The sequence below is a fragment of the Cataglyphis hispanica genome, chromosome 5 (assembly GCF_021464435.1).
Source record: "Cataglyphis hispanica isolate Lineage 1 chromosome 5, ULB_Chis1_1.0, whole genome shotgun sequence".
NCBI lineage: Eukaryota > Metazoa > Arthropoda > Insecta > Hymenoptera > Formicidae > Cataglyphis > Cataglyphis hispanica.
This window is the reverse complement of record NC_065958.1, coordinates 1,611,753-1,636,001: the sequence shown is the minus strand read 5'-3', so window position 1 is coordinate 1,636,001 and position 24,249 is coordinate 1,611,753. Positions and strand designations below refer to the sequence as shown.

Below are 24,249 nucleotides of genomic sequence, written 5' to 3'. Positions count from 1 at the left end.
TGAAAAATGCTGAAATATTTTAAGCTGTACTATGTTTGCCAAGCAGTGAAATCTCATCTCTCTCCGTTATGCGCAATATGATGTTAATAAGGTTTACTTAGCCGACATAGTGATCATTTATGGCGATCTAAAATTGATACCGCAACAACAATATCGCCTGGATTGCGGTCGCGTTTCCACGTTAATATACTCGTACCATGTATCGACAAGTCAACCTTCGCTACGCGAAGCAGAAAGAGATTTTGGACACCGCATGTTTGTTACACTAGTATCTTTGTTGCATTTCCGTGAATTAGAGGCGAATTATGACATAAAGAATCGTTATGAAATCGGAATATAAAATTATTTCTATATTATTTTTACATTGTATTATATTTTACGATCGCATTATCGCGTTAACAAAAATTTGATAAAGAAACTGTACGTTTGATAGCTGAAATTTTAAGTAAGGCACGACGATATTGACTCACTCTGTGCTTAGAATTGACTGCCCTCGCGCGTATAATGTTTCGCGAGGAGCCTATTATATTAAGTAGCAGAGGGACATAACAAATGAAATGTCCTAAAGTTACGAGGATCGCGAGCCGGAGGTAACGTAACACCATTCCTTTGTATAATTCTACACTACCGAGGTCGTAACTGCCGGCTACGATGTGCTTAGATTATGGAGAATGCACTCGTGTTACGTAGTCGGTCTCGCCGATACTCCGAGAACGTCTCTTCATAGTGCAGTGTTTCTCGAGAAATGCTTGCGTAAAAATTCTTGTCTTTTATGTCGTACAAACCTTCACAAAGACTTGTATTTATAAATAATGATAAAGTCTTCTTTACATACAAAATAATTTTTCCTTGTGTATATACAGTGTCTCTCTCTCTCTCTCTCTCTCTCTCTCTCTCTCTCTCTTTTTCTCAATTTATTTTACAATCTAATTTGATTTTATTATAATCAAATTATCCAAAAAATTAGAAGCTATACTTTAAAAACTAACTAAAATTATTACAAGTAAATTATTGTATGCATATTAAGATTTAATTTTTAGCTCTAGATATAAATACTTCTCAAGTATATTATACATGTGTGTTGATAAAATATCGAGTTCCTTCGTACAAACATTAATAAAGTTAATAAAGTTTAGGGAAAGCGCGAAAATAATTTCTCTTTTCATCGATCATTTATATTCCGAGAGTGTAATAATTTCTCGCGAGTGACTTAGTTTTACCCCGGTGCGCATTTTATTTCAACCATAAACTCGCCCGATTTTATATGCTCGCGTTTTTCCTCCCGATTGGAGACATCCCGTGGCACAGCTCGCGTTAACTTACTTCCGTTCCTCCTTCGTTCACCTGCGCTCTTTTACATGGCACGTGCTGTTTCACAACGCGGTCGCTGGCATTATTCCGGGCGTGGTGCAATTTACGCCGGGAATTAACGGCACGAGGGAACTTTCCCTCAGGAACTGTAAAACCACGGATACCTCGCGAATAAAGCAACTTAAAAATTGCAGCGAGTTGCTGGTATAAATTCCGAACTGATGTATGGCGGCGCGTAGCGAGAATAATCCGACATCGTTGCTCGATAAATTTATTCTCGCGAGATTAGTTGCCAATTTTATGAAGTCGGAAAGCCCGAAGCGAGAGTTGGAAATTGGAATTGCATGTGGAAAATACTTGATTGGTGAGAGAGCAATTTTCGAATTTTGAGACGAAAAAGGAATACGATATGCGTGATCGATGTTAAGCTTTTCTTTGAATATTATTTATCACGCGTGTCGTTAAAGAGAGTTTATGGATTATTATTCAAACTAGAAATAGACAAAAAAATAATTTCATAATGATATGTAGATAAAAGTGACAAGAGCGACTTTATGCAAGTTTTCTGGATCTCTGCTTATTTACTTTCGTCCGTTAATTTAAAATCCATAAACATCTTTATTACGCCAATTTGCAAAAGGTTCGAGCGTAATCGTCTGTCCTCTTTCACCAGCGATCGCCGCGGGCCGATTTATTTCATCAGTCGGCGTGACTCGTAGGGCGCGTACAGCGGCGCCTGTTAATAATTCGCAGCAGTTGTTACCCTGCGGGCTTTCCATCCCCCTTGCCGCCCTTCCGCTCTCGCGCCACCCGCGCCGCGCTAGTAACGCAAACACACCGCCGTCTAATTCGATTAGCCGGCCCGCAAAAATTATATCCAATTACGCTCCCGTGGCCCTACCAGAGAAGCGTTGCAACTTCCATCCCTCAACTCGTCGTGTTTACCACCTCGTCTCTATGGGACTTTTTACCTTGCGTCTCGCGAAGCTTTTCGTTCACGAGTGTCTCGGTCATTGGTAGTGATCCTGCCGTTTTGCGCCAAAAATATTTATTAATTGCGTTAAAACTAATAAAATGAAAAATTCTGTTTAGCTACAATAATTAAAAATTTCAAAGTACAATATGTGAGTAAAAAAAAGGTGAAGTTTAATAGATATTTACAGCAAATCGAAGACTGTCTACATGAAAACACATGGGGCGAAATGAAAACTGCAGGAAAATGTGAAAAGATCACAAAATCTCGTTTAATCGCTCAGGCTATCCGAAATTTCTTTATCTTTTTATTTCTTTTGGCATAGATGACCGGCCATTGTCTTCCACGCCGTTGATCTTTACGGTGCCTTCCAATTCGACAAATGTCGACGATGGTCTGGCGTCGCAGGCGTTGAAAAGATTTGAGCGTAAGGAACAGAAATGGGGCTGAAACGCGATAAGACACGCATTTGCATTCTTAGTAAGGACGATTCTCGTTTGCAGTAACAAGCGGTCTACGAGAAGCCGGGACTAACTGTTGCAAACTGTGTTCACATTTTCCGTAACGAGGTTCAGCTAATCGATAGATCTCAACGTTCAACTTTAAAATCAGTAAGAAGTATTCTTCACTTACGTTCCGAAGAGATTTGCAAGAAGAGAATTCTGAGAAAAGCTTAATTTGATTTTCTTTTTAATCTTCTTGTGAATCTTTTAGGAAGATCAGTAACTATTATAACTAACCAACGAATAAAGTATTCGTTTAAATTTATCTTATATCTTAATCTTATTTATCTTTCTCTTTGTTATTAATCAAAATTACATAATTTAATCGAATTTATATAATAATTTCTTTATATTTTTATTCCATATAATTGTTATTTAATTAGGCAATTTTTTATTATATTGTACTTTATTTTTTTTTTTATAAATTTTGGGAACAAAATTCATCGTAAAATTGCGTATTTTAGAGAATGTGTCAATGAATTTCATAGAATTTTGACATTTGATTGCGCTCATACACACTTGTTATTTTTTAAATCGCGCTCTCACGAATAAAGTGTATTTTCTCCTCACGTCGTCCTATCTTAGCAACGAGCAATAAATACACTCTACCCTAACATCCCCCATCGACGAGAAGGGATGCGTGGCGGTTCGCGAAAAGGAACGGAGAAAGGAGATGCGAGAAGAGGTTTCGCTCGCACTTTCCGGCGTGTCCTCGAGAGACTACGTGTCCCAGGACTCAATAAACCTCTCTCCACTTCCTCGCTTTTCAAAGACGGAGGAGATTTTCCCTCCCGCAGGTGTCTCGTCGAGTGGTTGGTAAAGATTCGAATCCGCTTTCTCCTCTTTCTTCATCCTCGCGTTCACCGCGCGCGCCTGCCGAGCAGCTTCGCCGGTCTCGTCCGTATTCGCTTTTCACCCGGTAGCGCCGTGTAAACAGCCGAGGCTACCAATGACGCGGTCGTATCAATTGGAAATTGGCAGATTTAGATGGCGAGGGGGGCGCGCTAAACCCACCAATCTTCAGTCGTGGCAATAATCCGGGTCGCTGTTTGCGCGCATCGGGGATCACCCGTCGAACATTCCTTCGTACGCACAACGCGTACGATTCTTCCTGCGAAAAAGGAGTAAAGCTCGCGAGCGATTTTTCCCCTTTTTACATTTTTCAATGAAGCATCTATCATCTCTTCAAACTGCTTTCAACTCTTGTGATCTGTCGCAATATTTTAAGAATGTATTTCATTTTAATAAAGTTGTCATTATATGACACATTAATAAAATTGCACTAAATAGGTACATATATATTCAATTTATATATCAAAGAGGAACAGAGAGAGAATGTTTAACGGTATGTCTTTTTTTTCTACATTTCTAAACTATTGTAAAAGATAAATTGCATTTAAATTATTGTAATAATAATATCAATAATAACAAAATGTAAAAGTTTAAAAAAAAAACATCTTGCATTGAGAATTATGAAAATGATATTTATTTTTTTCTTAGACAAAAGCCATTCATATCACAATGCAATGAATATTTTATCGCGCTTTTGTCATTTTAAATCGTGGAATCTCTTTTCTCATGCCATCCGTTTAGCAAATCGGCATATCATATATGATATCTTGATTCTTATTTCTATACGAAATTATCATTTCGTTTTGTTATTTACGAGCGGAAAGAATAGTGACGGCTACTGTTGAATAAGCGACACGTTGCTGCTCCCGCGCGCGATTTTCCGTGGTGGCGATGTGTAACGTGACGTCGGTACTCAGCTGAGGGTGGCATAAACTTATATTAAACAATAAAATGCAAATAGAATGCTTTATACCGCGTGAGGCGGCGGTCTCGTTGCTACTCGGGTTGCATGCAGTCCAACCTTTGCTGCATTTCGCATGCCATGTATACAGGGTGTTTTAGCTTTCTCGAAAAATTCTAGAAACAAATTTTGCAACAAATGTGAAAATTTCCTCGGTCGGAAGATCTGATTATGTGCGAAGACTTTTTATACCGGAAAATATTTTCCGCGAATAAGTTTTAAATATACAAATGTGCATGACAAAAGTTTATTTCTCTATTTCAAATATTATTTGAATATAAATTATATTTAATGAATAATGGCATCGGTACTTTTAGAAATTGTAAGAAACAATTGACATTAAATTTGTTAAAAAATTTGACGTAAAAATATATTTGTTATTAAGTCTTTTAACGCAATTTTCGGTTAGCTTTATTTACAAAGATATTTTTATTATCGGAAACTAAGAGAGAAAAAGATGTAATGTGTTCGATAGAGTTTCTGTTAAGGAGAAATCGGCTCTAAATAGTTCAAAGAATTGGCGAGCTAAAGGAACGGTGATAGTTCTCCGGGTCACCGTGTGTGTAGCGACGGAGAACCGTCGTACAATTGAGTTTGCCGTGGAGACGTGGTTGGTTAGAGAGCTCGTCGGGAGCAACAAGAGTTGGTCCAAGCTGAGCCCGAGAGGACGTAATTAAAAAATCACTCGAAGTGACCAATAAAGGTGGCGACTGGGCGGCTTATCTCCTCCACATGGCAAATCCTATTGCGGCCCGTTCAAGGAAACCCGCCGTTCTATAGACTATTGTTCAGCGGCTATTATTTGTTCCTGTCTTGATTAACGGCGTACTTTTGTTGCACTGCTTTTGAAAAACCGTAGTAAATATTACATTGTGGCCCTTGCGCAAATTGCAACTTTTGCATTCTACGCAGTGCAAGACGGGCAGAATGTAATTCAAATTTGCATTAAAAAAAAACAATTTCGCATTTGCGTGAAATTTTACGATGTACATTCGTAAATAAATGTTTCACAAATTTTTATCCGCAAAATGTAATCACGCGAAAATAATAATATAATTATAATTGCTTTAAATATATATGTAATAAATTTTAGCAAGTAATAACGCAAATGAAATTTGTAGATTAAAAATTGTATGAGCAATATATATATATATATATTACGATTAAATTAAAATCTCTCTTATCTAGACTTTTTCATGATAATTTAATCTTTTTTACGCACGCAACTGAAATATATGTACTTAAAAATTATTATAAAAACAAAATATCGTAATATAATATAATGTTTATGCGAAGTGTATAAAGTGAGATATCACGAAATATTTAAATTGGTCAGAATTCAAACTTACGTTGAATGTAGCTGATAACTTCAATTATTATGAAGCTCGCAGCTTCATTTTTCCAGCGAAATATTCGTGTAACTGGTCTCGTAGAGATGCGTCTCGGAGAGCTTGCTCTATTTTAATGCTCTTCGCGTACTTCTTTCGCGTGGCCAGTCAGCAGTATTTTAGAGCGCGTCTTTTTCATTGCCACCATCTGGAACATCGCTCCTCCCCCGGCATTAAAAACGCTGGTACTGCGCAATTACCTCGGAAGTTCCCGCGGACAACGCGAGCTTCTCCGGACGATAAATAAAATGTAAATGATTTCAGCGGGGAATAAATTCCAGCGGCGCGGCGGCCGAGAGGGCGAAAGTCGAGAGGGAGAAGGACGATCGAGGGTGGGGGGAAGGGGCGAGGGGAGGTAGGGAGAGGGCTGGGAATGCAAGGGTTGGGGTTGAAGCGAGTTCGGTAAAGTACGTCGTTATAAATGCACTTGGTGCACGCGAGACGAATTGTTCGTTCATTTCAGCCAACTTTAATTCGTGTTCCTTCTTCATTCGGCTATGGCTTTTCTGAAACATTTTTCCCACATTAATGCCCGAGCTATTGTGTGTCGAAGTCAGATCTGATCATTAAAAATTATTGAGTAAATATTTTGTAAGAAGTGTTATAGAAAGAGAGATAGAAAGACTACATTTTTTATTTCAACTTATATCTCGTCTTTCTTCTCTTTTATAATCTTCTTGTATTTTACGATAATAATTTCTTCCGCTTGTTATAAGGATAAGTAATTAATGAAGAGTAAAACTTTGCTAGTGATATGAAATATTATATTTTTAATTTATATTTTAAATATTATATTTTTTACATTATCCAAAATAATTTTTTTATTACTTTCTTGAATTTAATTATGTATCGTATTTAACAGTTAATTTTATTGCATATACATTTATATGCGCATAATCTTTCTGATTTATTTTTGCATTGATCTTGTATTAACTCCATTCATAGCTTACACAAACATTTTTCTTGAAGAGAAATTACATAAAAAGTTACAATTACTTTATCTTTTTTGTATAAGAGAAATAAGATCCACCGAATAATGTTTCCATACGAAGGACAGGAATAAGCTACGGTAACGGAAACGCGCACGTGTCGCCGACAGTCCTGTCACGTTATCGTCACGTGTCGCATGAATCGAATGTTTTACCCCCAGGAAAGGCACCGCCTTCGAATGCGTTTCATACCGCGGATCTCTAGGAGAACCACGCGAAGATCCGGTGGCCGTCCGATCCTTTATGCGATCCATATTTCCGAGGATACTCGCGGAATATGAAGTCGAACGGTAGCTCTGGCCTATTTATGGCTTAGACCGCCGCACTTCGTAGCTTGTTACGCAATATAGAATTCACTCAGACATCTCTGCGTCTTGTACTTGAATAAAGAGACGCCAGCGGATAGGACAGGAATTTTATTCAGAAAAGAGGTTCTGTAACTTCGACAAACTGATATAATAACTCTTTATCAGGTTACATTATGCATTTTTATGATTTTTTCATGATTGACCTTCTCCTTCTGATTCAAATGTAATATAATATATCTCTAAAAAGACGTTCATTTCCAAACAATTTTCTTATAATTACTATTTTTTATTTTAAATTTCATGTTATAATGGCATTTTATTTTCGAAAGTTATGATTACAACTTTGAATTTTCAAAAGGATTAAAATTTTTAAATTTTATTTCTGTTTTATATATACGTAGATCTCACATTTTCTCTTTAAAATTTTTAATCAAATGTAAAAAGAAGTTTTTACTAAAGCAAAATATCGATAAGAGAGAAAGATTATTTGACACTTTTGTTGGTATCTTCTTGGGAGAGGAAGAAGGGTGGTCAGATAATATGGCCGAAATTGTTCGTCGTCTGAGATGCCGTCTTAGAATGCTGACACAAGGGAGGAAGGCGCGGGACGTCGCAAGTATTCGCTAATGTAGCTCGTAGCTCTCGCGGGATAGGAGTTTGCTATGGCCTCTAGTGACACTTAGAATGCGCGGTCCTTATCCGAATCTATGCGAACGTTTATGCAGTGGGTGACTCGTCGCGCACATTCGAGAATCCGAAAATTGCATTCCTGGCACTCGTCTGGTAAACGGCGCCCGTTTCTCCGTATGCCCATTCCGCGTTTCTACTTTCCCCCTTCCGTCACAAACAATATTTGCGTATTATTAATATACATCATATCTTATTAGTTTTTATCACCACATTTTTCTTAATCGCACATAGAGAATAAAACAAGGAATGATTGAGTATTAATAGTGTGTTCGTATAGTATTACTGTTAGTAATAGTTATTGTATTTGCAATAAGCAAATAATTGAAGAATTTGTCATCAGGCTAAACAGATGATAAGCTCTGGTTTTATCCCTTGCGAGTGAGAACTTATTACTTTATTTCATCATACTTTATTTATCTCAAAAATTTAAAGCAAATTAAAAACAAACTTATTATATATAAAATATTACTGTTTATGTAGAAAGAAAAATATATATATATATATATATTAGTTGATATGCAAAATATTCTTGTTATGATGAGAGCATTCTTGCTTAGAAGATAAAGAGAATGTTTATTCATGTGTTAGAATATTCTATACAATCATTTCATCGCAAAGCACAAATAAAATAACGCTTTTCCATTTCTCTTTCTTCCTTTTATCTACCTCTTCCCTCTCTGTTTTCCACGAGTGCCGCAATGGAGAGGATATGCGACGAAACCAACTTTCGGAATTAGGTTGCATCGTCGAAGCTGCGGGCCCGCACAGGCGCTTCGTTTTCGAATCCCTGCTGCGGCTTAGAAATTCATCCCATCCGTGAAACGAATTTAGGCTGCGGAATGAGGCAAAGCTCTACAGGCTCTCTCCTTCCTTTCCCTCTCTCTCTGTCTTTCTCTCTCTCTCTTTCCTTTATCTACTCAGAGCAATGCCATGCATCTTGTCACTTACTTTGTGTGCATGTGTAATATACATGAGAAGACCTGACGGGAATTGCGAGATTATTGTGGAGATTCAACATGTTAGATGTAAATTCAGTTTTTACGGCTTGGCAGACAGCGTGACAAAGCGCAATTTAGAAATAAATCATCATCACTTAGGCATTTAGCGATATGAAGATAAACTAGAAAAAATTAAGGCGATTAATTACAATACTGAATTAAAAATTTAATTAATTAATTTTTTACAAACAAATTTTTTTTTTAATATTTTCTATTTAACTATGTAAATGAAAAAGATTACTCAATTGTTGCCCCGTAAATGAATTATTAACACAATATTATATTAATGATGACATTAGCGTGCGAGAATTTTCACTTATATATGCGAATCGTTCAAAATCTCCACGTTCTTTATGGAATGGAAATATTTTATAGTTGACAAAACATGTCAATATTGTTACAATTATAGGAGAATGGCTTATTCTCAATTTTGTTGAATTGAAACGCGTTTCTTGAACAAAAGCTGGACCGGCTGGACAGGCATGTTGATGCCGAAGCGCAAGTGAAATATGAACGAATAGATAATAATGCGAAGGAAAAGGAATGAATGAATGAAAATTTTCCATCGGAAATGTCGCGATTGTCGGAAAGCGGATTACAAAGACGAACGGTAAGTCGCCGCTCGCGAAAATCCTGATTCCTCATATCGCGCGATTGAGAGCGCAAGAAAAATACGTAAATAAGTTTTTTCAGACCGACGGAAGTGAGAGATATATTTATCTCTACGTATTTAACTAGTTTTAGAAGAAAAGTTGATATAAATAAAATTTCTTTAAAGAACATTTATTATTAATATTAAACAAAAAATTAACTATAACTTATGCTAAAAATAGTTGAATAAAATAAATAAAAAATGATAAAGGATTTTTAATCTTGCTAATACGATGAACATTCACGAACTTATTCTATTTTTTTATTGCTTAATTAAATGATAAACATCTCAAAAATTTCATAACGATTCAGGCCATCTCTCTCAAAAAAATGTTAGAAGTAAGCTCTCTCTCTCTTTTTATATGTTGTTATGTCAAACATCGACGATACAATAAGAAATGCTTCAGCACGCAAGAAGGGACGTCACAAGACGCGACGGTACGAACAAGCAACATACGTGACGTAGGGACAAACGAAAAGGAAATCCGCAACGTGGATGTGTCGCGACGTCTCGATGCGTGTGCAAGGCGCCGCTTCTCGACGGGCCGGATTGTTGAAAATGGCAACCCGCGAGATTATTGTACGTACAAGAGATTTACCGTCCGTGGCCCTTTCGCCGAGCCAAAGGGCGGCCGAGGTCGCTATGGCAACAGACAGACGGAAGCCAACACCTACCCTTCTATTTCCCCGGATGCAAGCCGTCGGTCCGCCGTCTCTCGCCCTCTTTGCGTCAAATGATTCTGTTGCATCGCGTCCTGCGGCTTTTACCTCTCACGGATACTCTTTCTTTTTTTTCTTCTCGTACTTTTCCCCTGTGTTTTTTCGCCGTCTCGTTACGCGTCGTCTCCTCGCTCCGTTGGTCAGATTCTCAAACGTCGTCCTAAACTGCTGCGTTCCATGATTCCGTCTCTCGCAGTTCTTTCTATCTATTGACGGAATTTTTGATGAATAAAAAAAAAACGAACGATGCAACTCTTGCAAGCGTGCAATGTTGCTATCAATTTATCGCTCTGGTTTTGATCGGTGTGTTTGGGAATATGCATCGAGAACATAAAAACATGAAAGTATATATTTGATACGGAGAATGTTTTTTTTTTATACTGTTTTATACATACACACATTATATTTTATTGTCTATGAATAGAGAGATACATTCTTGATAGAAAAAATTTATAAAATGGATTTATGGTTCATAATAGTGCAAGTTCAAATAACAATCGTATTTACAAATGCATACGCAAGCTTAATTTCAATTCAGTGAACAAATTTTTAGCTGCTATAAAGCAATCGCAGATTTATGATCGTATTCAATACATATTTTTTGTTAAATTAATATCAGAATTAATTGTATAATTTATTAGCTTAAAATAATAAATATACTTCAAAATAGTTATTACTTATAATACTTATATTAGTAATAACGAAACAAAAAATATACAAGGATTATAAAATATTTCTTTTTTAATTTAAAATATTTTGATTTTATTTGTTTATATCTATAATTTTTTAGAATTGAAGAACAAATATATTATTAAAAACATAGTGAAGAGACACGCGAAAAAATAAGTATTACAATAAGATATACGAAAAATATATATAAATTAAACGTGTTAATATCATATAAATCTCAAATCGGTATGCACATTTTGAGATAGCATTAATTTAAAACAACGCAATGATTAGAGAGATGATTTTAGTTGTTTAGAACTTTTTGACGAGTTATAATCAAATATTTGTAATAATCAGTCAGCAAGACGCGTGACGAATATTTAGGATGATATCAACAGGTGGCCATCTGCTACTTTTTTTTTTCCTTCTTGTTTCTTCCTCGGTCTTGGTGTATCCGGTGTTCAGTTAGCACACGCGAATCGTTTAATTCGTAAATAACTTTTTACCGCCAACTGACCAGTTAATATTTTCAAGCATGTTTTCCCGAGATAGATTGCGTGCAGTTTATGAATCATCGCAGAATCTGAATTTCCGTGTTTTTCTTAATTAATTGAGCTGTGAATTTTCCGTGTGATTTCATCTTTTGTATTATTTTAAATTAATCCTCAATTATTAGATGTAATAATGTAGATAAAACAAATATTAAATATTATATTATATGAGAGCAAATCTATTTTTGTAGGTCAACAATATATATATTGAAAACTGAAAGCTGGAATTAATTCTCAATATACAATATGTTTAAAATGATTTTCCACGCTTAAAATATAACAGCATTGTTAAAGCTGATTTCATTTTCATCGGATGGAATTAAATTATGATAGTCGACAGTTTATATTAATAAAGAATAAACTAAAGTTGAAAGCTTTTATGAGAGGAAGAGCCGAAAAAGCGATGCTAGAAAACGGCAAGTCAGGATCGCGCGCGCGCTATCGAGTTATTTCAGCGTTGTGAGATAAGCGTTATCCCCCACGGTCATGAATATTAACGAATTCCAGCGCGGTAGGATGGACAAGACTTGAAAGGGACGAACTGTGGACTGCAGTGTGTGCGTGACAATCCGCGAATGAAATTAATTTTCCAGCTCCGCGACAAGCCATTCTCTCTATGATGCCTCATCCAACATAAATTATCCATCGAGAGGATAAAAGGCAATACCAAGCATTTCTTTGGCAACGGATAACTAAGTAAAAAAAGATTTTAAAAATCAGGACTCGATTTTATGGATGAATAAATTTTTTGAGGAAAAGATACTCTTAATTGCGATTAAATATTTTTAACATTTTTGATCCTGTGTGTGCATCATACGAAATATAATATTATTATATTTCTCTCTTTCTATTATATGAAAAGATTATTTCTTTTCAAATAAAAAATGAGAACTGAGTTTTTGTTCTCAAAAGAATTAAAAAATCACGTTCACGCGAGAATGACCCAAGAAGTTCACCGACAAATCAGACAGAAACGGATTAGGTTTCTCCTCGTCCTGGCTTGTTACTGTACTTCCGTCGTGCGGAGAACAATAATTCCGTTACTAATTGAGTTACGTCGCGGCCTAAATGCCCGATGAATATTCATATCCTTTCCTGTAGCACCTTGCATTTCTCGTTGGCGCCGCTGTGGAAAGAAAAAAGTTGTCGTGAATTAAAAACTCAGTAAAATTAGAAAATCGCGTTTGCTCGTAATTTGGTAGGAATGTTACGAATTTTTATTATTTCCACACTTCCTGTATATAATCTTAACTCTTTCATGATTAGAGATTATACATATTTCTTGAGAATAATAAATTGACAAACCTTTTTCAAGATATGATTATGTTATGTGTATCGTGAAAATAAATAATCCTAAAAGCTAACACTTTATTATGCAATATATATTTTGTCTTTTATAATTAATTAGTATTTTACTTTTAAATTGCAATGTCATAATTTCTACATCATAAAAAAATTTGAAAATTATTATTAACAAGCACGAATCTTCCGTGAATAGAGGAAAATATTTTTGTTGCAGTTTTATAAGCCACTTATCAGAAAATTATTTGTACTGGTTTAGTCAATTTTTAATTTGTAATATATACTTACAGAAGAAGGAGAGAAGTTTGCCGAGATATACAGAGTAAAAATAATTTCATAAAATAGAAATACGAATTTGTTCTTAGGTATAGCGTAATCTCATACTTTCGCACGTATAAAAACTTGCCACCTTATCATTAGCGGTGAGCGACTGCAGCTACGGATATCGTTATCGCGTCGGCCACACCGAGCGAGCTATCGAGCAGATTTTTCTTCGCGTTTTTCCTGCTCGAGACTTAAACGTCTCCCTTGGTCGCAGCCCGCGGCGGCCGGGCGGGCTGACTTAGGGAGATTGCGATTTGCATAATGCAATTCAACGGGATCCCGTTTCAAGGAAAAGTCAAGAAGAACAGGGCAATTACAATGAGACTCCATGGGACGCGGCGGCGGCGGCTTTCACGGCCTTGCTACTGGCCACCTAGACGATGTCAGCTTTATAAATATTCAGCCGGTCATTAAAGCGGCGAGGATAGAGAGAAGTGAAGAGGCAGAGAGAGAGAGAGAGAGAGAGAGAGAGAGAGAGAGAGAGAGAGAGAGAGAGAGAGAGAGAGAGAGAGAGGGGCGAGAAGCGGAGAGAGAAGATAGCAAGAGATAGGAAGATAGATAGAGAGAAAAGACTAAAGGTAAAAGGAGATTAAAAAAAAAAGAAAAATGTAAAAGAGTCATCCGCAGCTTGACGCGTTCTTGTGCCCGCTCGTTGTAATGCTATTCGATATACCGCTGTAATGGCGATGAGTGTGTATAGTGTGCTAGCTTTTAATGCAGCCGCACAGCTTGTAACCGGAATTATTTCGCGGTTAAGTTGATCCCGCGGAAACATTTCAATCCACGCTGCGACGGAAGTCCTGCGAGAGCAGTTTTATGAGCGCAAAATGAAAAGCTATTGTCCTGCTGGAGAATTGAAGGGGAAAACTATTGACGTAAAAAGTTTGAGATTCAAAGTTTTCGAATGACATAATATTGTTTAATTAAATTTATTATTTCTTTTTTCCACACGTTGTGATTAATGAAGTAGAAATGTCATCACAGTCATACATGACATATTTATCAATATTTTGATTTAATTATTCCATCACAATCAATCTTCTTCCTCTCTCTGTACATCATCTTAAATAGTGTTTTATTAAATTATGTGTAATAGTGTTTTATTAAATATTGTTTAATTAAATTTATTATTTCTTTTTTACGCATATTGTGATTGATAAAGTAGAAATGACACAGTCGTACATGACATATATATATCAATTTTTTGTCTAATTATTCCATCACAATCAATTTTTCTTTCTTTCTCTGTACATCGTCTTAAATAATGTTTTATTAAGTATAATTTTTTTTGTTATTAAAAGAATTATGTTGGAGAGAGAATCTCAACAATTATTTTTATTTAATATTTAAAACAAATACACAAATAAACGAAACTCTTGTTCTGTTTTCCTTTTCCTTCATCTTTGTACAGTTTGTACAGTAGTTTATACAAAACAAAACGAGGAAGAGGAGATTGTTTAGCAACACAACATCTCATGTAAAAGGGGGATAAAGCGGGGAGGAGAGCAACTCGGAAGCGAGTCGGAAGATCGGCGAGCTTCGCGGCAAGTTTCGCATGTTTCTCGCCTCGACGGTGGGAGCTTGATTGTCTACACCTCGGTGGGAGGCAAGCGGATTAAGGCGGTTAGTTAAAGAGCAGTTACCATACAGTCGGTACGACAAAGCAGCGAGGTGGATGAAAGTTTCGAGGTGGCGAGAGACGTAGCGAGGAGGGGGCGCGAGCGGGAACGAGGGGCAGGAAGAAACGCACCGGCGGAGAAAAGGAGCCGTTTTCTAGACTCTAGACTCTCATCTTGGCGATGGTGGAATGCGCGTGGGATAGCGCGCTCGCTCTTATCCCTCCGAAACCGGGTCTGTAACTGGCTTCAGCTACGAAGCTACACCGGCCCGAGCCAGGTATATCGCAGCCGACTGCAATAGCAGAAACTGTCGGGCTAAGTAACTGCCGGTACTTACAGTAAGTTTGCGCGCAATGAGACCGCCTACATAAATACACCTAATACACTGGCGTCCTCCTCCCCGGCAGGTCGTACCCTTATCCTTTACCTTGCGGTAAATTCTCGTACTGCAAGTGTGGCCTTTCGTCGCGATACGAGGGTAAAGGTATGCGTGCGCGTGCTGTGTTGAGCTGATTTACTTTGCATTTTATTATTTTCCCTCTTATGCCTGACACATCTTATTCGCAGTGCATGGTAGAATCGTGCTCGTTGTATTACAATAGCTGCGCTGTGTGTATATACAGGCACGCAGGGATATTATTAAAATTAATGCTGCGACTTCTCTCTATGTAAAAAAAAAAAAAATATTTAGTTTGTAGGATCAATTAAAAATGTGATGATACATTTCTTGACAAGTTTATATTTTCTTTAAGTTTTATGACAAGTTACTATTGCTCGTGCAACTACGATTATTGTTTTGAATATACTATAATTTTATAATTACATTGGTGAAAAGTTGTTAATTTGATTTTAAAAATGTATTTAGTTGGTTACAATTTCTTAATTGAAATATTTAAATATTTATAAGTCAAATACGTTGGATTTAACTTATTTTTAATTAACTTGAATATTTAAGTGTTTGTAACTAAAGAAATTATAAGCAACGAAGCGCATTTAATCAAGTTAATGATTTTATTTTTTTTTTAATGTATTTATTTATATGTACATATATTTTAGTAGAGAAAATAATTTATTATACATATTTCTTCTAAAAAGGTTTATTATGAATCTATTTTGAGTTTTAAGGTAAATAATTCTTTTATTAGAATGTTTAAGGAAAAACAATTGATTAAAAAATACTCTAATGAAATTGGAGTATTTTTACTCTAATAAAATTAGAGTATTTTTACTCTAACGTGAAAAAATTGAAAAAAAAAACCTTTAAATTGCTTCGGGGAACTTCGTTTTAATAATTTATTTTACATCTAAAATATTCATAATATATATTTTACATTTGTAATTTGACTTATGTTACATTTGTGAATACGGAAAATAATAGATAATTATCTTTACAAATTGTAGACTTACAATTAGTCTTTGAAATTACATCTTGGAGTTATCTCTTTATTATATCGAAGCCTTCAATTCCCGAGAAAAGGAGCTGTGAATAATCGATAAACTGTCTCTTATGCTTAAACTTTTACTTTGTCGAAAATTCTTAAATTACAAGTAAAGAACTTTGCGATGCGCTGCGTTATTTTGAACTGATTTCGGCCGGGATTTTTTCTCGCAACACGTGTCTGGGATACTCCCGCGTATGGCCGGAAAGGCTCTCTTCTCTCCTCTGCTGCGGTGGAGCAAGAGAAGCCGTGACAAACAAATGCACCGCGTCAGCCCGGCGTGACACTCTTCCGTAGCTGGAACGACGGGATGGGAAGGTAGGCGAAAAGGGCGACGAGAGCGTCGGCGAGGGGTGAGGGAGGAGGGGGAGAAGATAGAGTAAGGATGAGAAGAGAGAAGAGACGATGGTCGAGCGGCAGAGGGCGAGTAGGAGGTGGAGGATGAGGAGCAGGATGAAAAGTAGAGGATCGTGGAAGCCGTGCTCAAGTAGACAAGGGACACGTCAGCCGCCATCCTTCTCTACTCAGCCTTTTATAGATTATTCACGTACAATGGCCGAGGGGGGTGACAAGTGGCGCGGTGCACGGGGTTTCGATGGTGCGATGGGTCCGCCAGATGGATCCCTTCCTTTATCCTAGAGATAACTCTGGAGTGGTTCTCGACTTTTCTGATATATCGTCATAAGATTCGTGATTCGCCGTGATACGATTTCTTTCATCATTCAGGCAAATCATTGTCGTAAATAAAAAACGGATCTCTTAGAGTTTGGAAATGAATATTATATTGCAGCGTTATATTAAGAGAAATATCTATCAATTAATTTTTTTTTTTAATATTGTAGATTTCAACAATATTCCTGTTTGATGAATTTCTGGGAAAAATTTGACAATTTAAATCTCTTGATGTAAAATCATTATTTTTTAGTTTATCTAACAATAAAATATATTTGAAAATAAATGTATAAAATGCTACGATAAATATATGTTTCTTTATAAATTTTTTTATTTCGTATAAAAATAGATAAAAACAAAAATATTGTTTATGATGGAGAATTTTGATAAAAAAGCGTAAACATCTTGTTTTTGCTGCACACAATAGATTATGTTATCATTGTTCAATTGATCAATCTATACTATCCCAATGATAATTGGCGATCCGCGAGTTCTAATTAAATTCCGGTGCGATGTTGGGTGGAAAACGAATGAATTATTCGCGTGATTTTCCGAGGCCGGTGTTCATGATTTTCGTGTACACCGTCATAAACGCGATGTCGTAAAAGAGAAGAGCGTGATAGAGACAAAAAGAGAGTGGGAGTGAGAGAACGTGCGGACAGCCTCGTCGTTTCGTTGTATGTAAATGCGAGCCGCCCGCGGTGTTCTCGCTCGTGTTGTTTGGCGTTTTAATGCTGATTGGACGACTGCCGATTCAGCGGCTGTTCGTTTGCCGCGATTGTGCGTTGCGCGAAAATCTCCCAAAATTCGGTATATTGTTGTAGCCGCATGAGCGAATCCACGAGCTCAGTAACACTGGCTTCATGGACATTCTGAGTGAGTCGCATACAGTGCTTTGTCATTTATATTTAATTGTTTAAACAATTTTAAACAATTGTTTAAAAAAGATATATTTAATATTAGGAAATACAAAAGTGGAATCACAATCTCTCTCGATGTTTAATATTAAGGAAAAATTAATAAACCTTAAATTGTCAAGGCGATTCTTAAATGAAAGATTGCTTGCAAATTTTGGTTTGTAACAGGGTTGTAAATTTGTAATAACTTTATTAGAAAATTTGTATTTATAAAATTAAAGCTGAAAATGAAGAAGCTGTTAAAAGTATAGCGTTTAATAATTTTTTTTTTAATAAAAAATTGTGTACATTTTTATTCACTCTTTTTCTTCTGTTAATTATATAATATCGCTGCAAGATTCTCTCTTATAAAGTGAACAAGGAGTGAAATTAGGTTTACTCAATGTTACGCTAGAAATATATAGCTTTGTATTGTACATTTTTTTGAACTTCACCGATGCGGAATAACAACCGCGCTGAGATTTTTACCTTTCAATTTTGTATATGTATGTAATGCATGCATCGTTACTTCTCCATTCTTCTTACGTGCACCCTTTTCAACTTTGTTGGAAATCGTATCGCGTGCTTTTTGAAGAAATCGATATAGAAAGAGGAAGTCATCGCGACGCTTTCACGCAGTTCGCACTAGATAGATGCACGAGTAGTATTGCCGAGCATCATAGACGCGAAGGAAAGAGGTGATGGCTGGATTGAAGGGTATGGGTCGAGGGCCCGGAGGGGTCGGCTCCATCAAAAATTCAATCCATACGAGTATTCGTGTTGTTTTGTCTGTGAGAAGGAAGCGGAAGCAGTGAGAGAGGCGTGAAACGTTTTGTAAAATTCTCGAGACGTTGCCGGCAGGTTTCGGAGGAGATTCGTGAGCGGATGAAGGAGATGAGTAAGAGAGAAAGAGAAAGAGAGAAAAGGAGCAACGGTGTAACGTGCCATTCCTCAAAACAGAAAAAGGGAGGCAGTCGAAGAGGAAAAGAAGCGGAAAAGGGGTTTGCGCGAAAGGTGGAAGAGAGTATGGGCTGGCGAAGGGGAGAGAGGGTGGGTGAAAGCGGGTAGCACGGTGGCGCGTTTGGTTCTTGAAGCATGTGTGCCCCATAAATAACATGTAAATATTTTCAATAACTGCCGGGGTGGCCCCGGCATGAAAAATGCAAACCGCTTTGCGTCCGGCCCTCGACGCGTTGCATTCCCTCGTATCGTCGTATCACTCATCCCCTGTTCGTGGATCAGCCGACGGCAGCCACCCCCTTAGCTCACGGCGTCGAACTGTCTTTTAATATATCCGTGTGTACACCGTGTCCCGCGTGAAATTTATGTTATAACGGGCCGTAGCGGGGCCCGATATTCGTTTCCCTTTAATCTTTCAGTTTCCAGTGTCGCCGACGGCTCTTTCGAATTTGCATAGGTCTCTGAAAAATTATTAGCTACTCTTGTGTCTAATATTTTTATTTATATAAGAAATGTCATTATAAAATTTTTGTTAAATTAAAAAATTTTTATTTATCGTACAACTATATAAATAAATAATAAGTTTCAATATATTAAATGTTTATTTCACTGTCAACAATAAAGCGAAAGATTAACTCAATGTTAATTTTTTTTTTGTTATGAATAAGTTTGTAATAAATAAAATTGATGCATTTCGTGAAATATTTCAAAGTTCCAATCGTTTCGGATAATTTTCAATTTTACGGACTAAAAAACCGACATTGATGAATTACGTTAATGACTACTTTTAATCACGGATATAAAAAAAAGCGAAAATTGCCTTATTCAGAGAATTAATACTATCGTATCTCGCAATTTACGAGAATTAATTAATACGGAAATGTATTACGCTTTTGACTTATATTTTTTTTTTTTTTTACAATCGTGCGCTTTGATGTATGTGCTACATTGAGATATGTATCTCGCAATTTATTCAATTGCAGCATGCAGTTTCTACCTTTGTACGCATTCATGATGGAAATACCATTACTATGAGCACCTGCTTGCTTCATTAATATCGAGCGACGAGCACACATTTATACTCGATAAGCACATTTAAACATTTCCTTTTTGTTTGTTTACAGGGGTTTTGGGTTCATCACATTCGCAGATCCTGCCAGCGTAGACAAAGTGCTGGCACAAGGCAATCACGAGCTGGACGGCAAGAAAGTAAGTAGCAATTTACTAGATTAATTTTAATAGTGTCATCAAATCTAAAATTAAGATTTTTTACTTTTCTACTATTAAATGTGAATTTAAACTGTATTCAAAATTATCTAGCAATTCTTTTGTAGTACTTTTATAATATTTAATGATTTTTGAAACATATAAAATTATTTATTATCCTATATATGAGACGTGCCGAGAATATCGGTTATATAGTTCGCCTTGATACTAGAAAAAGCAATTTCTCTTCGTTGCGAGATTCTCGACGATCACAAGCGCAATACTTACCGCGAAAGGTGCAAGAATCGTCTCGTTCTGTGAAAAAGTATGGTTAAAAGAAAAAAAAAAAATACGAATTGTGCGTGCTTTGATCGAATATGCGTCACGCGAGCAATTAATTTTCACGTCCGGTCGGAGCTGCCATTCCGAGGTAATTGAAAGAGCATGCCACGAGTCGATCAAACCGATTGGTAACTGCAGTTCATAGGTATATTTCGGACCGGGATGTATCCCCAACATCGATTCCGGCAGCAAAATTTTATTCGCGTTTGAAACTTCATTAATTTAGCGTCAAACGTTGTTTCGTCTCGTTCGCTACAGCCTGAGCATATCACATTCATCATCTGTATTTTATAATTGTATAAATAGTTAGTTTGGCTATTAACGAAATGTTGTCTTTAATGAGTGATCCGAAAAAGGAGTAAATAATAGAAATTAATTTATTATTTTTTCAAAATAATAAATCTGTTTTGTAATATTATATTTTGCCGTGATTTATTAATTTGTCATTGTCATTTATTAATTTAAATATTTTTAATTTTAAATTTTTGAAACAATTTCATTTCACTGCAATGTCGCTTATGTGAGACACGAAGGATTTAAAATAAAATTCAAATAAATCATAATTTTTTTATCATATTATTTTTTATCGTTTTAATTTATATTTAAGATTTAAATTATATTTTTAGTGCAAAGAAACTTATTACGCGGACTAAGTTGAAAATTCTTCTGACTGTTTGCCTGATATAGTAGTTTTGATATTTAATTTTTGAAACTATTTAATTGTAACAAGACAAATCAAATATGATAATAAAGAGATTTACATTTTTAAGTTTATCAATATCGAAAATCTGCCGATATTACAATAAAATCATTTTCTGCTCTAATAAATTGTAGTTATATATTCAAAACGCGATGCTCGTTTATTATTAAATTCGATTAAATCTATTGTAATTCAAGAGATATAAATTGCGCTAAAATAATGACTAATTCCAATTCTGTTATAAATCTTTCATGTCTCATATTTAAAAGTGATAATTACACAACGCCGTAAAAATTTCCAATATTAAGCAATTTTTAAAACTGCGCTACTGAGATTGACTTTCTATCTACATATAAAATTTTTTTTTCCTCCTGTTCATCGAAAATATATCTCTCTCTATCGATTTTCATCTTTTGCTAAGGGATACCTTACAACAGTAGCGAGCACAGAACAATGCCGACGGTGCGGCGATTAATCGTAGGTCGACGTAGTCGTTTGGCAAACGCGCCTCTTATTATCTCTCTCTCTCTCTCTCTCTCTCTCCCTCGACAAAGCAAGACAATACTCGTAGAATAATATCGTAAGACGGCGAGCGGGCTGTATGGCGAGAGAAATAGTTGCGGACATTAGCTGTCCACTGTGCCATAAGTAGAACGACTCGAGCGCGCCAGGGCAGCCGCCTAAGTGGCCCCGAATACGCTTAAGCGAGAGGCAACTCCGTCCGTATCCTCGGCTCGCATAAATTTTGCGTAATTCGCTCCGGCTAATGCAAATTGCGAATGCACGGATCCGGAAGCTAACACCTTCCCGATAGCGGGAAGAGAATATCGCGCGTATAGGGCAACCGCCGGCGCATCCTATTAAGGCTCCCTCTTAAGGGATGAGATGTCCTCACCCTCTAGCACTCTATCTGCCTTCCTTCCTTCCTTCCTCTCTCTTTCTCTCTCGCTCTCTCGCTCTCTTTCTCTGAGGAAAAAGGGAGAAGTGAGAACGTACAAGGAATGCAAACGCGCGGAAGCGCGCCCGTTGCTTTGATTCGCTGACAAGTTTCGCCGCATTAATTAGCGCGGCCTTCGCCCCCGCCCTCGTTAACGAACCGGGGGACTCTTAACTTGCGCTAACACGCGAATATAAATAAAGTGGGACAAGAGCGAAACACGCGGTATATTCTACCGGTAAGTGTAGTTGTCACGAGAATATAGTTTCTCTTGCTTTGTGCTTCTCATTTTATGTGTATAAAATTTCCCAGAGAATAGAACAGAAATATTACTTGAAATCTGAATCGGAATTGTAATTATGATATATCTATAAGCGAATAGTAATAATACTCGTCTCGTTAATCGGAGATGACACATAAGACACATAATTTTAATTAAATTATGTTAAATTTTTTATAAATTATATATGAATATATTTGTGCGCAGAGAAGAGATACAAATATCTTAAAATGACATAGTTTATTAAATATGTACGGATTGAAAGATGAAAATATTCCGACGAAATCAGCGAGGAGAAATGTTTCCACGAACGCGAGTCGGACGTCATTGCGATTATATAACATTATGGAAAATCAGCGCAGGCTAGCTCACACGAGAGCAATTTTGCGGGTCGATATGCCAGACGTTTCTCTCCGCCTGACATGGACAATGATTTTGCAACGTGCCGCGTAAGCACTTGCTACGGCACAATGCTGATCGACCATGAGAATAGCCAGCAGATTCCGCTTAATCGGGCCGGATGCTGATTAAAAAAATGCGCAGGCCGAACGTGCGCGTCCTCGTTTGCGTACCGTTTGATCTTGACAGGCGTAGCGGAAGTAGCTAAATCGGCTGTACTCGCGCATGTTTCGTCCATAATTCTGGCGCACGTAATATACGGGGTCCAGAGCTATTCTCCATTCTCTCACAGATCAGTAGAGCGCAGATTTTCTTTGCTATATAAAACTGTATACAGCACGAATTTTTTTAGAGGAAAATTTAATTATTATTACAATACAGTATGAATTAAAAGTGAGAATCAGAAATTTACATTTTAAAAATGCATATAAATAACGATATTTTATTCTTTGATATATTTCAAGCAAGTCTTCTTTATATAATAAGTTTGTAATTTTTAGATGAGATTAGAAAATTTATTTTGTCTTTGCCAAAATATTTTATTTAAATTAACAAATTATCAAAAATAAAAAGACTAATGAGAATTTTTAAGAAAAACTCATAATAATTCATCAAATAATTTATATATGAAAATATAGTTTTTAATTAGAAGTATTATATTGCAGGAAAAATATTTTATATGAAGACTAAAAAAATATACATTTCGAATTTCTTATATCAAGAAATACACTTTTGAATATAAATTCTAAGTATTTAATGAGATTCTATCTTATGATATAAGTGCAGAGAGAGAGAGAGAGAGAGAGAGAGAGAGAGAGAGAGAGAGAGAGAGATATGTATGTACATGATATATATAAAAATGATTTTTGAAATAATACGAAGAATACGGATGCGAGTGATGAGATCTAAGAAGGAAATCGTGAGAAGGAAGAAATCTTTAAGGATAGATGCATGCAAAATTTTTGAAGCTCTTTAGAGCTCGGCATGGCCCGCATTCCTGGATACCTTCAGACCTCTCGACGGCTTTAGAGATGTATCGTATGAGAGCACGTGGCAGACGAATCTGTCCTTTCCCTCATCCTCCTACTTCCTTTCCTGTTTAAAGAAGAATGCGTTTTAACTCTTTTGAAAAGATATCGATTTTATTATATCAAGAACATTTTTGATATAAAATATACTAAACGATAGTTTATTTTCTTTCGACTATAATTTCTCCAATAAATGTGAAGTCGATTTTTCTTTCATCTGGACACACATCATATTTAATATTTTTCAATTTTTGTTATTCAAATATTTTATTTATACATTTCTAATAAAACGCGCTGATTTGTTATCAATTTCGAAGAAATATTACATTAGATCAAGTGACAAGAAAGTAAAAGCATATATTTTTATTGAAAAGTTATCGGGGAAATAAAATTCTGGCGAAACTATATGTATTAAAATATATACATTCTGTCGAGAATTAACTAAAATCTATATAATTTTGAAATGTGGTTTTCCGATATTTATCTGGGAATGTAGTTTATTATACTTATAGAAATTGAAATTCTCACAAATCCTGATTGCAATGTAGTCGTAATGTAGTTAAGCTTTTTCATAAAGATAT

General features: G+C 36.2%; 1 protein-coding gene across 2 annotated transcripts in view; it reads left to right on the top strand.

The window, feature by feature from the left end:
* LOC126849779 (RNA-binding protein Musashi homolog Rbp6) overlaps nt 1–24,249 on the top strand; it is a 590,853-nt gene that overhangs the window by 328,481 nt on the left and 238,123 nt on the right. For both annotated transcript variants that reach the window (XM_050592007.1, XM_050592006.1), the window contains exon 4: nt 19,901–19,985. In XM_050592007.1, coding sequence (XP_050447964.1) covers nt 19,901–19,985 — 85 coding nt within the window. The remainder of the gene's footprint in view (nt 1–19,900; nt 19,986–24,249) is intronic.